Consider the following 16,289-nt stretch of genomic DNA (forward strand, 5'->3'; position numbering starts at 1 on the left):
AACTTCTCTGATCTTCCCTGAGTGTGTTTTCCGTGTTCTGGACCCAAAAACCAGAGACCCAGGTACCTGTCCGGGACTATCCGTTGACTGGTAGCATTTGCCTTGTTGCAGGGCCTCAGTTTCCCCATCTGCTAAGGGAGGGAAGACAGCATCTCAGAACCTGATTTCTACCTCTTAGAAAATCATCATTTTGTTGCTTTAAAACAAATACACTTTTTCTGCCATATTTTCCCCTTGTTTTATAAGGAGCAAAGCTGGTAGACTTGAGTTCATTTTGCCGGCTTTATCAGTCACTGTTTGTTTTTAGGTATTTGTTCCATTCTTTTTTTTTTTTTTTTTAAGAGTGAGTAGGAGAGAAGGGGTGGGGCGAGGGAGGGAGAGACAGACAGACAGACCGACCATCTTAAGCAGGCTCCACGCTCAACATGGAGCTTGAAGCAGAGCTCAATCCCACCACCTGGGATCAGGACCTGAGCCTAAATCAAGAGTCAGTCATTCAACCAGCTGAGCCACCCAGGCATCTGTTTTGATTTTCTTATTCAGGGATTTCAGTTGTGTGTGTGTGTGTGTGTGTGTGTGTGTGTGTGTGTGTGTATGTGTGTATGTGTGTTCATCCTCCTTCCCCCCTTACCCTCAATACTTCATTCACTACTCAATTCTCTGTAGGCGGGAGGATCTCCCTCCAAGAATGGCAATTTCTTATGATTAAATCTAATAGAATAAAATTTGAAAGTTTCTTTTCACCCTCCAACCCAATTGAACTCCTTTCCCAGAGGGAACCATTTAGTTTGGGGTATTGATTTTGTCTGTTTTTAACAAAGGTGGCATTATATGATATAATCTGGTCCCCAACGTGCTGCTTTTCACCTAGATTTCATATAGACCAAGAACACCTTTCTGTGTCAGCGCCTACAGGTACACGGGCTTGCTGCCTTCTTAACAGCTGCCTAGTATTGTCTAGTGTGGGTCTCCCATAGCGTGTTTAATGATGGACTTTGAGGTCATTTCCAGGTTTGAGCTGTTGTAGCAGGACTTTAGGAAGCATCCGTGTGCTTATGTGTGAGTCCCTTGTCATGTCAAAGGATAGGGACATTTTCAATTTTGACAGAAACCGGTTAAGGCTGATCCCCTCCTTCGCTCCCATGCCTGGCATATTGGAGCCGCTCAAACATCTTTTCGAAAGATGAAAGGAACTGTCCCGCTGCCCTCCTGAGAAGGGCGTATCCGTTTACATGCCCCCGTCCCTTGCCTCTGTCATCCTGCCATGCCATGCGACTCTGAGCAGTTGGCCTCTCCTCCCCGCACCTCAGTTTCCCTTTCTGTGGATTGGAGAGCCTGCCCCTCCCTGCCCTGCCTCCCTCCCAGGATTGTGACAAGCATGAAGAGCCGAAGGGGGTGGAGGTGGCCTGTAAGCTGTGAGCAAAAGGAAGCCGCTGCTGCCAGGACTGGCTGCAGAAACAGGCTTTTCCAAGTGGTTTGTGACCTCTGAAGGAGCCCGCTTTCTCCTGCTTTCTCCCGCTTTCTCCTTGGAGTCCGGGGTTGGGGTGTGGCCCACAAGATACAGGGAGGGGGCACACCGTCCGTGGCCACCCGTCGTAGGCTGATTCGAGCACAGGCTCTGCATTAGCTTCCTGGATCTGCCGTGATGATAACCACACACTGGGTGGCTTAACGCAGCAGAGACACCTTCTCTCCGTTCTGAAGGCTCCGAGTCTAAAATCAAGGTGTCGGCAGGGTCGGTTCCTTCTGGAAGCGTTGAGGGAGCATCTGTTCCATGACTTCCTCCCAGCTGCTGGTGGTTGCTGGCTGTCTGGCGTCCTTGGCTGGTTAGATGCAGCCCTCCGGTCTCTGCCTCCACCCTCACACGGCCCCTCCTCCTCTTGTAAGGACATCAGGGCCCACCCTAAATTCTGGATGATTTCATCTCAAGCCCCTTCACTAGTTAAACCTGCAAAGACCCATAGTCCAAGTAAGGTTGTGTTCTGAGGTTCCAGGTGGACAGGAATTCGGGGGCAGCCACTGTTCAAACCCCACTACACGGTCCTAGAAGGCAGATCTCCAGTCATTGGCTGCCTGCCTTTTTCTCAGCCGTGTGTTCTAAAACAAGGGCTCCGAGTCGTAACAGCCCAGGGGCAGATCGTGGCTCTGCCATTTCCTAAGTTGTGACTTGGGACAAGCCACCTTCTTCACTAAGACCCAAAATGATGGTCTTAACCTCAGAGGGTTGCTAGGAATAAAATTCAATAGCTCATTTAAGGAACTTTAGTGGTATATTAATATAATAAAACAACATAATAGTAGATGTCACTGCTATTGTGTCTTATTGGAGTTTGGGGGCAGGAGATGTTGAATAATATGCAAATCAGGTCCCCAAAGTAGACTCTGGGAGGAAGCAGGGAAATGGGGACTTAAGGGACATTGGGAATCCCCTGAATTTCTTTTTTTTTTTTTAAGTGCCTTTTTCTGTGATTGTTGGATGACCGTGAAATAGGGACTCCCCCTCCTATAGATGGCAGCTTCAACACCTGTAAAACTAAATGTTCACAAGAACATTTTTTTTCTCTGTCTCTTCTAGGTCTGTTTTTCTCATTTCTCCTCCCTCTCCCAGGTAGCAATCTTTTTGGTATGATACTTGACATGTGTAGAAAATAAGTAGGCGATACATTTACCTTTGAGGAGGTAGCTCCTGTGGTTTGCTGTTAATTCGTTTATTAAATAGTTTTCATACCCCTCCCTGTGAGAGCGGGGAAGAGTCTGCCCTCCCAGAGTTTGCAGACCAGGGCAGGACACAGACGATACTGAGATGGCACAGCACAAGTTAGCAAATGGTAAGACATGGAAACAGGAGGGACACTCACCCAGCAGGTGGCGGCTAAGGAAGACCTCCCTGGGGTGGTACAGTCTAGACACATCTGTAAAATCGTGTGCGACAGGCAAAAGATAATTCAGATAGCAGGCGCAGGCATGTGGAGTTCTAGAGCAAGAGAGAGAGAGGTTTATTCTAGAACCACAAGACATTGGGTGCAGCTGGGGTATGGCGGAGGTAGGGGACCTGCGGAGACCAAGAGAGCTTTGTGCCTTTGTTCTGAAGGCAGTGGTTGGCAGGAGGTAGGGTGGAGGACTAAAGGTCATGGGGGAGGAGGCAGGTGAGGCTAGGGACACAGCCAGGTTGTCGCCACAGAAGGGGGACCCTGGCCACCGCTGTGTGGAGAAAGGACCAGGCAGAAGGCCAAGTGAGCAAGGAGGCCAGTGCAGGTGTCTAGGCAAGAGGTGATGGCAGTTGGAAAGGGGAAGAGGGAGAAGAAAAAGGGGCATGAGCCATTTTTAGGAGGTCAGATTGCCAAGGCTCAAGGGAGAGAGAGGAGCCCAAGATGATCTTTGGCTCTTGGCTTGGGCAGCAGGGTGGGTATGATGCCATGCCTTAGGGGAAGGAGTAGTGGATGGGGGGCAGGGAAGATAAATGGATTCAGTTCAGGTCACAGCAAACAGATGACCTGGCAGGATACCACACATCATGCTGGAGGCTGATTTGCACATGAGACTGATCTGCACGTGTTCTCAGTGTTGAGAGCCCAGGTGTGCTGAGACTGCCAAAGGGGGAGGCTGGCCCTGCACCAGCACAGGGTCACCAGCACTGGGGGACCTGGTGGCACGGGGGCAGGGACATGGAGGCTGAGGAGGGTGGCCGGACATGGGAGAAAAATCAAGAGGCAAGATTGTCAAACAGAACCGAGTCAACGGTGTGAGAGGATGCGGTCGAGTCCAGGTGGCAACCACAGTTGTGGGCTTTGCTCCAGGTGACCCTGGAGAGAGTAGTGTCAGGATATAAGGGGACGGCGAAGGTTAACGCAGGGGAGGTAGAGATGGGCGTGTCCAGTGAGTGCCGGGGACCCTACAAGTCTGGATTCCTGGCGTTGTCAGTGACAAAACTCAATCTAGCGTAAGCCTCAAAGGGAATCTGTCAGTTCGCGTGACTGCGAAGTCTGGGGGTTGCAGGGGCAGGCAGTGGGCCAGCTAGCAGAGAAGCGAACTGTCCCCGGCCGGGGATGATGTCCGAGGAGCAGAAATGAGAGTTTGCGCTGCTGAAGAGGAAGGATAGCAGGCGCTCACGGAGGGCTGCTCCAGGCTGAGGCCCTGAGGCTGGTGCTCCGAGTAGCTCACTGAGTCAATCCTCCCATTTGCCTGGGCAGGGAGGAGGAAGCTGAGAGCCCCAAGTGGGTGGTGAAAAGTTGCCGAAGCCCACAGCATTTTCATGATCAGCTATATCTTTGACCTTTTCTGAAACTCCTCTGCTTTTGGTATGTCATATTTTTGACTTAAAACCAGAGTTGTTTTCTGCTCTGCTGGGTGCCATAAATATTTTCATCCCAAATTACAGAAAGTTGCTTTTTACTGGTCACAAGGTTTCAGAAAGAAAAATTCCCTCTCCTGTAAAATATAAATGTGGTTTTTACAAAGCACCCCAAGGCTCCCATCATGCTGAGAAAACCAGCCCAGGAGGCTTCCGTCTGCCAGGTGAGGCGTTTTAGGGGAGAATTATGGCCAGTAGCTGCCCAGAGGGCTTTGGGACAGCCATGGAGCTCGCCCTTGGCAACGGAGGGAGGGTCCAGCCTGAGACCAGCTATAGCCCAGCCATGGAAGACAGTACCAGTGCCCTCAGCCAGCAGGTGGTGGGCTTCTGCTCCCGGTCAGGTGTCACATGAGACTCTGGGGACACAGGCCTTGCGTTCATAGAGCTTAACTGCTAGTGTGGAAAGAGAAGTCATAAGTAAATGGCCATACACACAAAATTCTGATTAGAAACTGTCATGAGGATCTCTCAAAAGAAAAGAATACACAGATTACAAACCTGAGAAGGGGTCTGATTTAGGTTTTAGGGGTCAAGGAGGGCCTCTCTGAAGAAGGGACATTTCAGCTGAGGCTCCAAGCTTGAGTGAAAGTGAGCCAAGCTCAGAGTTGGAAGAAGAGTAGTCCAGGTTGAGGGAAGATGCCATGTGAAGACCAGGTGTGGGGAGAATGCAGAGGGCTGGAGGAACAGAAGGGCCACAGGGCTGTGTATATAATAGGAAGGATCTTGGATTTTGTTTAAAAATTCTTTTATCTTTTTTATTCATTTATTTTTAATGTTTATTAAGAGAGACAGAGCATGAGTCGGGGAGGGGCGGAGAGAGGGAGACACAGAATCTGAAGCAGGCTCCAGGCTCTGTCAGCACAGAGCCTGATGTGGGGCTTGAACTCACAAACCATGAGATCATGACCTGAGCTGAAGTCAGATGCTTAACTGACTGAGCCACCCAGGCACCCCTGTTTTAAAAAAATTTTTGTGTGCATTTTTTATTTATTTTTGAGAGACGGAGCACAAGTGGGGGAGGGGCAGAGAGAGAGGGAGACCCAGAACCCGAAGCAGGCTCCAGGCTCTGAGCTGTCAGCACAGAGCCCGACGTGGGGCTCGAACTCACAAACTGTGAGATCATGACCTGAGCTGAAGTCGGACACTTAACCGACTGAGCCACCCAGGCGCCCCTAAAATTTTTTTAATGTTTATTTTTAAGAGATAAAGAGAGCAGGTTGGGGGGTAGGCAGAGAAAGAGGGAGACACAGCATCTGAAGCAGGCTTCAGACTCTGAGCTGTCAGCACAGAGCCCGAAGACCTGAGTTGAGGTCAAACGCTTAACCGACTGAGCCACCCAGGCGCCCCTGGTGTTTATTTTGAGAGAGAATGTGAGCCAGGGAGGGGCAGAGAGAAAGAGAGAGAGAATACCAAGCAGGCTTCACACTGTCACCACAGAGCCATATATGAGGCTCAGTCTCACGAACTGTGAGATCATGACCTGAGCCAAAATCAAGAGTCAGACACCTAACCAAGTGAACCATCCAGGCACCCCAGGATCTTGGATTTTTATCCAAAAAACAGGGGACAGTGATAGGATCAGATACTATGATCAGAGGTGAGGGTTTATGAGGCCTGCTTGGGCTGCTGGTTGGAAAATGCACTGGAAGAACCAAGTCCTGGGAGAGAAATCTATAAGGAAACAGTTGCAATCTTTGGGATGAAGACTTGGACTGGGGAGGAGGAAGAAATGAACAGCATACGTGGGGAGATGAGAGCCAAACAGGCTCCAGGATTGTGGATGCGGAAAAAATCAGAAGGTTTACTCTCAGGTGGTCATAAGCTCTCCTTGGACCTCTTCGTATCTCGTACCTCTTCTGTTTGAGGAAATCTCAAACTGGGAGCTCCTAAGGCACCTGAACCATATGGGAGACTGGGCAGAGGAGGCCACCTGGAATCAGAGAGGGGAGATCACCGTAGTTAATCCCTTTGGACTCTAACCTTTTCTGAGCTCGTGAAACCGTTTATGAAAAAAGTCTGAATATGCATCAAAGGTGTACTGTTGGAGAAAGATCATTTTATTTTACTTTGAAAAGTATAAAAATATAAAAGAATAAAAATACTATCGAGTACTTCTATAATCATCACCCTGAATTGACAGCTGTTAACATTCTGTCATACTTTCCTCAAATTTTTTTGTAATTTAAAAAGGTGTTCGGGGGCCCCTGGTGACTCAGTCGGTTGAGCATCTAACTCTTGATTTTGGTCATGATCCCGGGGTCAGGGATCAATCTCCATATCAGGCTTCACTCTGAGCATGGAGCCTGCTTAAGTCTGTCTCCCTCCCTCCCTCCCTTCCTCCCTCTCTCTCCTTCTCTCCCTCCCCGCCTCCCTCTGCCCCTCTCCCCTGCTTGCTCAATTTCTAAAATAAAAAAATTTAAAATAATAAAAAGATGTTTTTCAGAGAGCATTCAAGTGCTTTTTGAACCCTTCTGTTTTTAACCTTTATGACTCCCCGAGGGCAGCCACCATCATGAATTTGGTATCTCCTTCTAGTTCATTCATTTTTGTTTGTCCTCCTAAGTGTTCATTAAGCTTCTTGGATCTACATGTTTATATTTTTCTGTCAAATTTGGAAATTTTTTCAGTCATTTTTTCTCCAAATATTTTTCTGCCCTAATCTCTCTCTCATCTTCTTTTGGGGCTGTAGGTACGTGCATATTAGACCACTTGATATTGTCCCTGAGGCTCTGGGTTTTTATCCCTGCCTTTTTTTCTCCCCACATTTCTGCTTGATATTTTCTATTGCTCTGTCTTTAAATTCACTAATCTTTCATCCTGCATTATCTAATCAGATTTGAGCCCATTTGAATTTTTTAAAAATAGTTTCCATTTCTCTATTAAGATTCTATATTTGGGGGCGCCTGGGTGGCTCAGTCAGTTAAGTGTCTGACTTTTGATTTCAGCCTGGGTCATGATCTCGTAGTTTTCGTGAGATAGAGCCCTGTGTCAGGCTCCGTACTGACAGCTCGGAGCCTGCTTGGGATTCTCTCTCCCTCCCTCTCTCTCTCCCCCTTCCCTACTCTCACTTGCATGTGGGATCGTGCTCTCTCCCTCCTCTCTCAAAGTAAACTGGAAAAAAAAAAAGATTCTATGTTTCTTCATTAAGCTCCTATTTTCTTTGAAATCCTTGAACATATTTATAATAGCTATTTATAAGTCTTTGTTGGCCAATTCTATTATCTCTGTCCATTTTGAGCTAATCTAATGTTTCTACTGGTTACGGGCCACATTTTTCTATAATTTTTTACTGTGTGCTATCCTTTTATGAATGCTGCCTTGTTGAGTGTATTTTGTTGTCCTCCCTAATAGAATCTGAGTTTTGTCCCAATAGGCAGTCAGTTTACCTGGGGATCTGCTTGATCTTTTCAAGGCTTCTTTTTAAGTGTATCTGGGACAGGTCTAAGGTAGTTCTCACTACAGAACTAGATCATGACTCCTATGACTACGTATAAGGCATGGCTTTTCTGGAATTTCTACTGAATGCCCCCAGGGTGTTCAGCAAGATTGGTACTAGGGATGTTTGGAACTCACACATCTCCCAGCCCAGCGTTGTATCATCTCTGGCAGCTTTTTAGCTGTTTACAGTTCAGCCAAAGTTGGATTTTTGGAGCTCCTTCTCTGTAGAGCTTCCTTTCCTTGGGTATTTTGCCATGTAAATTCTTGAGGCGGTGGGGGGGGGGGGGCGCGGGGAGAGGGGGAGAGGCCTTGAACTATAATGTTTGCTGCCACGGTCCAGAAAGTAATTCTAGGCAGAAAGCCAGGTGATTGTGGGGTTCACCTCATCTGTTTCTCTTCTCTCAGGGATCACAGTAAATTTCATGTGTTTCATCCAGTTTTACAGTTTTGTTTGTTTGTTTGTTTGTTTGTTTGTTTTTATGGCAAGAGGCCTAATCTGGTACTAGTTACTCTATCATGACCCGAAGCAGAAATCCCATTCTTTTGTATGCTTACACTCCCATTTTTTTAAATGTTTATTTTTGAGAGAGAGAGAGACAGAGTATGAACAGGGGAGGGGCAGAGAGAGAGGGAGACAGACAATCTGAAGCAGGCTCCAGGCTCTGAGCTGTCAGCTTAGAGCCCAACGCAGGGCTCAGATCTAAGAATTGCAAGATCATGACCTGAGCCCAAGTCAGACACTTAACCTACTGAGCCACCCAGGAGCCTCTACACTCCCATTTTTACACACTCCCAAAAACGCATATAGTAATATTTTGCATATATTTTTACATGTTTATATAAGTGGTTTATATTCATAGTCTATATTTTTCTTTTAAACTCAACATGTTTTTAAAGACCTATCCACATTTGTGTATTCAGTCACTTAAACATTTGAGTGTATTAAGTGCAAGACACTGGGTATGTCATTTGCACAAGATGGAAAAAGTTCCACTTCCGTGGAGCTCAGAGTCTGGGAAGGTAGGAAGATAATACACAGACAGCCAGGTACACACATAATGTCGCCAGTAAGCACAATAAAGGAAAGTGAAGCAGAGTAAGTGGACACAGTGTGAGTGGGCAAGAGCGACCAGACAAAGCCTCAGTGGAGGTGATATTTGAGTAGAAGCCTGACTAAGTGAAGGTGTGAGCCATGCAGATGTCTAGGGGAAGACAGTTCCCAGAAGAGGGCCTGAGTGTGATGAAAGAAGCATTTGAGAGTTTTAAGGAAGGGCATGAAGTGATCTCATTTATGTTTGAGAAAGTTCTTTCTCGCTGCTGTGCGGAGAATGGATATGGGGAGGAGGTGGGAGGCTGCTGCAGTAATCTAGGCAAGAGATGGCAAGATATGGTGGGGAGAGGTGGTCTTCCTTGGGAAGTTAGCTTACAGGCAGTGCCAACAATTTGCTGTTAGGTAAGTATTGAATGAGGAAGAAGACATTTAAAGAATGATGCCAATGGTATTGGCCTAAGGAATTAGACAAATGGAATGCCATAAACTGAGATGGGGACTTTTGGGTGGCAAATGAATAATTCTGCCTTGAACTTGCTAGGTATAAGATAGCTCTCAGATAACTAAGGGTGATGCCCTTAGTTGAGATGGGGATTGGAGCTGGGGTTTATGTATAATCGGTGTACAGATGGCTTTTAATGCTGTGCCGCTAAACGAGAACCCCTAGGAACTGAGCGTGGAGAAGAGAGGTGATCATAGGCCTGAGCCCTAGGAATGTCAATTCTTAAATGTAAGGTCTTCCTCTTAGGGAATCCAGCAGAAGAGACTGGTAAGAAGTAATCATTGGGGTGGGAGGAAAACCAGGAGAATATGGAATCCCAGAAGCCAGTGAAACAAGTGTGTGAGCGAAGGAGTGACCTATTGTGTTCAGTGCCGCCAAGTGGGTATATGGACGTCATCAGAGACCTAGAGCCACGCGGTCCGTTCGTGTGAACTGCTGTATAGTATGCCATCGTGTGAATAGAAAAGGCTCATTCCTCTCTCTCCCACCATTTACATGAACATTTGCAGCGAACGTTCTTGAACATATCACTGATTTGAGCACATGGGGGGGGGGTTCTCTTTGGAGTCTTTCTAGGGATGGAATCACTAGTTATTAAGGAAGATATGCACCCCTTCAACTTGACAAAACGATGCCAGATTGTTTCCCAGAACAGTGGTACCAGAGTCCATGCCTGTGCTCAGTGTTCAAGAGATGGCCCACATCTTTGCCAACATTTGCTGTTGCAGACTTTAGAATTCTTGCCACTCACATTTTCCTGAGTACTAGTGAGGTGGTGGGTCTCTGCCACTTGGGTTTCCTTTCATGTGACCTGCCTGTTAATATCAGGCAGTTTTCAATGGAGTTGTCTTTTTTTTTTTTTTTTAAGTTGTATGATTTCTTTATATATATTCTGGACACTAAACCTCCATTAAATACATTGCAAATAATGTGTGTGTCACACCCAGTCTGTGGTATGTCTTAACTTGGTAGGGTTGTGGGTATGTGTGTGTATGTGATATAAAAGCTTTTTGCTTTTCTTGTCGATGATGTTTTTAGAGAGAGCACCAGCAGGGAAGAGGGGCAGAGGGAGAGAGAGAATCCCAAGCAGGCTTCACACACAGCATGGAGCCTGACACAGGGCTTGATCCCACACCCTGGGATCATGAACTGAGCTGCAAGCAAGAGTTGGACACTCAACTGACTGAGACACCCAGGCACCCCAAAATAGATTTGAGTTTTGATGAATCAAATCTATGTGTTTGCTTTGTTTTGTGTCTTATTTAATCAACCTTTCCCTATTTGAAGGTCATAAAAACACTTGCCAATATTTTTTTTCTAAGACTTTAAAGTTTTTTTTGTTTTTTTTTTAATTATAAATGTTACGGTTAATGCATTGGAGATTCTGTGTAGGGTGTGAGGTAGGGATCTTTTATGTTTGCTTCCTCTTGTGAAGGCCAGGTCTTCTGACCTCTCCAGCCTCTTCCCACTGATCTGCATTGCCACCACCATCACACACATTTCCTACAGGGGAATAGGTCTGGTTGGGGCTTTTTTTCCCTAATCCACTGATCATATTGCCCATTCTTGGACTCATGCCTAGAAGTTTTCATTATTGAACTTCATAAGAAACCTGCTATCTGGCAGGGCAAGGTGGGCAAAGGGAGGAGGATTATTTGTTTTTTGCTCTGAAGTCATTTGTCTTTAAACAGCTATCCATAGTGTACTTAAAACAGCACTGGCCGAACTTGGGAAAAAGCTATTTGCCACTCACATATCAAGAACTAATTTGTGGCATAAAGAGGGGGGCCTCACTTTTCCGTGAAACTCTGGGTACTTTTACTTTTGACTTTCCACACCCTTGCCCCGCCAACTCTCACCTCCGGTTTTTCAGGTTGTGATGTCTCTGAACCATGGGGCCACTCTTCCGGTATTTACACGTGGTGGGTATTTTGTGACTGAGCTGTGGTACCAATTTCATTGGTTATTGCCAACCAGACCATAGTGACAGGCCTGACGGGTTCTGGGGTTTCCTGTTGCCTCATTGGCACTGAGACCCCGGATTCCAAAAATAAAAGCACAAGAAACCACCGTGACCTCACGGTCTCTGCTTGCACGGTCCTCTGAACGCCAGGGCTGTTTCCCCCCCCCCCCCCCCCACGGCCTGGCCCGGCCTGGACCCTGCTCCCTGCCAGAGCAACGTGGGGTCTGAGTGGCCTGGACAGGCTCTGAGGGCCGTCCCCCCCACCTGAGAACTTGCTCGCTGTCCCCCCTCTTCAGGCTGGCTCCCGCAGGGCCAAAGTGGCTCCGGCAGAGAGGATGAGCAAGTTCTTGAAGCATTTCACTGTCGTTGGGGACGATTACCATGCCTGGAACATCAACTACAAGAAATGGGAGAATGAGGAGGATGAGGAGGACGAGGAGGAACAGCCGCCACCAACACCTGCCTCCGGTGAGGAAGGCAGAGCTGCCGACCCGGCTGCGGCCCCTGTCCCTGCGCCCAGGCCCCCCCTAGACTTCAGGACCACATTGAGGAAGCTGTTCAGCTCCCACAGGTTTCAGGTAGGTGGGCAGAGGCCCAAGATGCCCAGGGTGGGGCAGAGCTGTCAGCCAAGAGTCACGAGGCCAAGGTGGGAGCCCGTCTCTGCCACTGTATGCCTACTGAATGCTAACCGTGTGTCAGGTGCCCCGTCCAGCACTGGGCAGATCCCGTGTTGTCAGGGATAAAATAAGTCACAATCCAAAGTCAGTTAAAGGTCTAGCACCTGATGAGTGAATAAACAAAATGTAGTCTGTCCATGCTCGGCCAGGAGGAGGAAGGAGGCACGGACACCTGCTACAAAGTGGAGGAGGCTTGACAACGTGGTACTCCATGAAAGGAGCCAGACACAAAGACCACAGAGCGTATGATTCCATTTATATGAAATGTTCAAAATCGGCAAATCCGTAGAGACAGACAGCAGATTGGTGGTAACAAGTTGGAGGGAGGGTAGAATGGCAATGGGCTGCTTACCGGATACGGGTTTCCATTTGGAGTGATGAAAACGTTCCAGAACTACATAGTGGTGATGATTGTACCACCCTGTGAATGTGCTAAATGCCCCTGAACTATAAGCCAACTTAAAAATGATTCAAATGTCTTATGGTAGATTTTAGGTTATGCAGATTTTATGACACACAAAAAGTAAACTGAAGGGTAAACACTGGAGCCAGAAAAAGATGTTCCTGCATTCATTCAGCAAACACTGAGTGCGTGCCCTGAGTTGAACAAAGCCAAGATGAGTCCCGTGTCCCAGACACATCACCGTGGGGGCTTCAGTCTCTAATGTTGTAGAGCGATCTGCATAGTGTAGCCCACGGCTGACCTTGGGGTGCAGTTAGGGGAGAACACGAGAGGGACATGTGGAGTTGAGAGAATAGCGAAGCGTCTGTTGGCATCTTCTGACTTCGAAAGACAAGCGCAGGTCGAGTCTGGTCTGGCTGGCCCCGCAGTGTCTGGAAACTTGTTCTGAGAGCCCCAGGAGAATTCGGGAGGCCCAGGGATACTAAGGAAGCATGCAGCCCCCCAGGTCCTGTAATGGAGCCATTTTGGGGACCCTGTTGCTGGCGTCCTCCTAAAGCAAAATAAACCAGCGCCTCCCAAAGCTGACTTCCCTTCTGGAAGCAGAAACAGCCCTTGCCTCTCCCATCACTTTGTTCCAGGGTAAAATAGAAAAAAAAAAAAAAAATTTTTTTTTTAATTTTGGTCTTTTTCTCATTCTTGCATAGCTTAGAGAAATGAAGCAGGCCAAACAGCCCAACAAGCCTTGCAGCTCAGCACTTTCCTCTGCGGCTGTGACAGGAAAGGAAACGTGGTATTAAGTTGTTGGGGTTGAAATCCCAAACCCTCAATTTCAGGAGCAGAAGGAAGGCATCAGTTTCCCTCCAGCTGCAAGGGAAACCCTGGACCTCCCAGCTCTGGGAGGTCCTCCCGAGGGGGCACAGGGCTGGCCCCCTGCGCCAGGACCCCTAAGGACACTCCTACTGGATAAGCCTGACTGTGGAAACATAAGTAGAGATGCTTAGTCATTCACTTGACAGTCACTTCTCAAGCACACACTGCGTGCCAGGGGTACAGCAGCAGGCATGGCAGATGTGTCCCTGTCCTTATTCTTGAAGGACCCACGGTCTATGGAGAGGCAGGCACTCCAGGAACCACCACCCAGACTGATGCTGGTTATGAGTGAAGGGAAGCCCTCTGTAAGAAAACAGAAGGGGGCTCCCAGCGATCCTGGGGGCAGGGAGCCACATGACCCAGGATTGGGTGTCATAAGACATGTAGTGGAGGAGGTGACATTTCACCTGACACCTGAAGCTTAGGCAGGGCTGAGCTCTGTGAATGGGGAGGGGAGGAGCTTTCCAGGCAGAGGGACTGTGTTTGCAAAGGGCCGAAATAGGAAAGGACCTGTCATATTCCTGGAATTGGGAAGGGTCCACATCGGCTTCCGTGTAGCAAGTAAAGGGATAACTTGGCAAGAGAGGAGGTGCTAGAAGGTCACCTGTGGGCAGTGGGCAGCCATGGAAAGTCTAAATGCGTGGGTGGGAGGGAGTGACACAACTAGATTTGTAGAGAGGCTCAGGGAGACCACCTCGGAGTGGGGATACCAGTGCAGGGGTTTGATCTCTGCCGGTAGAATCAGCATGCAAAAGGATTCTGGAATCCCTTTCTTGGATGCGTTCTCTACCTGTTCCCGTGGTTTGAGGCAGCCTAGGTGACCAGATATATAGTTAATTGCCATCACTTCTCACACAGGATGGTACAAGCAAGGGAAAGAATATAGGGCGTGTTGGGCCTCTGTGGAATCCATGGGTGGACAGGGCTGAGCTGGGGAGGACAATTGTGAAGGTCAAGGAGCTTCACTTTATTACCTGCTCACTACAGCCGGGCCCTGTGCCTTATAAGCACCCTTCACACATTACCTCATGTAATGCTCCCTGTGTCATTCTAGGGTGTAAAATGTGGTCAACCGCATTTTCTCCAAGAGTACGCTGAAGCTTGGAGTTAACACTTGAGAGACGTGCCCAAGGTCTAGGCCAACGCAGGAGCCGGCCCGGTGCTGGTGGCCCCATAGCCTTCGCTCTCACCATGGCCGTCTTTGCCCCATCTGGGTTTGGAATTAACCGGCTTCCCTGAATTCTCAGCTTTTCTCTTTGTGACATGACTCCCCTCAGAAATAGCACTGCCTTGTGAAGTGGCAGTTTCAGGGTCTGGGGATTTTTTCACAGCGGTCAGGATTGGAGCCCAGACATTGTAGTTTTATGACCTTCGGTCTGTCTCACCTTTTTTAATTGAAGAGAAATTCACATAATCATTTTATTACAATTATTTAAGAGAGAGCGAGAGAGTGCACATGGGATAGGGACAAAGAGGGGGAGAGAGAGACTTCCGAGCAGGCTCCACACTGGCACAGTGTAGAGCCCAATGTGAGGCTCGAACTTACAAACCGTGAGATCGTGACCCGAGGCGAAATCAGGAGTCATTCCCTTACCTGACTTGACTGAACCAGCCAGGTGCCCCTAAAGTTAATCATTTTAAAGTGAACAATTCAGTGGCATTTTGTACATTCACAGTGTTGTGCCACCCCCACCACGGTCTAGTTCCAGAATGTTTTCATCACCCCAAAAGGAGATCCAATACCCATTAAACAATAACCCTCGGGCCCCCGGGGACCACTAATCTGCTTTCTCTCTGTACGGATTTGCCCGTTCGGGACTTCATAGGAAAGGAATCAGACAACGCGTGGTCTGGACGCCCGGCTTCTTCCTCCGCGTCACGTCTTCCCCATCACTCATGCTGTAGTGTGCCAGTGCCGCTTCCGTTTTACAGCTGAATATTCAGTCTGCTTTTAATGTCTCTGTGCCTTGGTTTTAGACCAGACAAAGCTCTCACATCCCTTCAGCTCTAAAATAAAACCAAGGATGAAGAAAGAAAGAAAAGGAAAAACAACCTGCCAGAGGCTGGAATCTTTGAGCTACTGAATTTGAATATGTGTGAAAACTTCATTACAGAGCAATTTGGCATGCAATTTTCACAGTAAACCATGTCACTGAACACTGTAATTACTGAAATAATTAGCTACGGGCTGAAATGGTCAAAGGGTTTACTAGTCCATCCTCACACAGGCCTGTTGGGTTCCAGCCCTAAACTGCAGGCACTGCCAAGAAAATGGCAGATGAACTTGCGGAATCTACCCCGGAGTGTTGGCTGTAGGAAGGGCCCTGAGGGAGGCGAGGGAGGGTCCACAGTTCCCGAGGGAAGAGAGGGGTTACACGGCGTCCTTTGGGTCTCCTCCCATCGCTGCCATTTCCACCGCCGGACACCGTCACCCCCACCCTGCCATTATAGAGGCCTCACCAGCATCGTCACTGTCACCATGCCCCCCCCACCCCCGTTGGTGAGAGCACGCCCTCACTGCACCCCACTCTCACGGAGCCCGCAAGATGGTCCTCCTCCCACCACTCTCTTCAGTCCCCAGCAGACCCAGGACTCCCTCTGCCCTTGGCCCCCTAACGAGCATGCGTGAGCTGGGCAAATATTCGCGGCTCTGGACGGAAGCGATTTCGTGTGTCCCGTGGACATCACTGTAATCCGGCTGCCTGAAGCAGGCAGTCCCTGGAGGCCTTCCATGACTCAGATCTGTGAGACAGATCTTTTTAATTATTTACCGAACATCTGTTCTGGGCGTACCCTGGCAAGAAGATCTCCAGAAACAGAAAAATTAAAACTTAAAAAACATTTTCTTGCCATCTAGGAATCGGCAGTTTGGCTTGAGAGATGCTGAGACACAGTGAATAAATACGAAGACTGGTGGTGACAGAGTGTCACTCAACCACACAGAGAAGCTCCAGGGGGACAGACACTTCCCAGTGGGTGGGGGCAGCGCAGGCAACAGGCCTGGAAGGCGCTCTACTGTGGGCCGCGGCCTCCC

General features: G+C 48.4%; 1 protein-coding gene across 9 annotated transcripts in view; it reads left to right on the plus strand.

The window, feature by feature from the left end:
• Positions 1 to 16,289, plus strand: part of HVCN1 (hydrogen voltage gated channel 1) — a 37,029-nt gene that overhangs the window by 13,402 nt on the left and 7,338 nt on the right. For 8 of the 9 annotated variants that reach the window (XM_040443905.1, XM_040443900.1, XM_040443907.1 and 5 more), the window contains one exon: positions 11,602 to 11,883. In XM_040443905.1, the coding sequence (XP_040299839.1) occupies positions 11,641 to 11,883 (243 nt within the window). In that variant the 5' untranslated portion in view covers positions 11,602 to 11,640. Of the gene's footprint in view, positions 1 to 11,239; positions 11,265 to 11,601; positions 11,884 to 16,289 lie in introns of those variants that run through there. The other variant, XM_040443899.1, reaches the window with a different exon arrangement.

This window comes from Herpailurus yagouaroundi, unplaced genomic scaffold (genome assembly GCF_014898765.1).
Source record: "Herpailurus yagouaroundi ecotype Mexico unplaced genomic scaffold, PumYag 191, whole genome shotgun sequence".
In the NCBI taxonomy this organism is placed as follows: domain Eukaryota; kingdom Metazoa; phylum Chordata; class Mammalia; order Carnivora; family Felidae; genus Herpailurus; species Herpailurus yagouaroundi.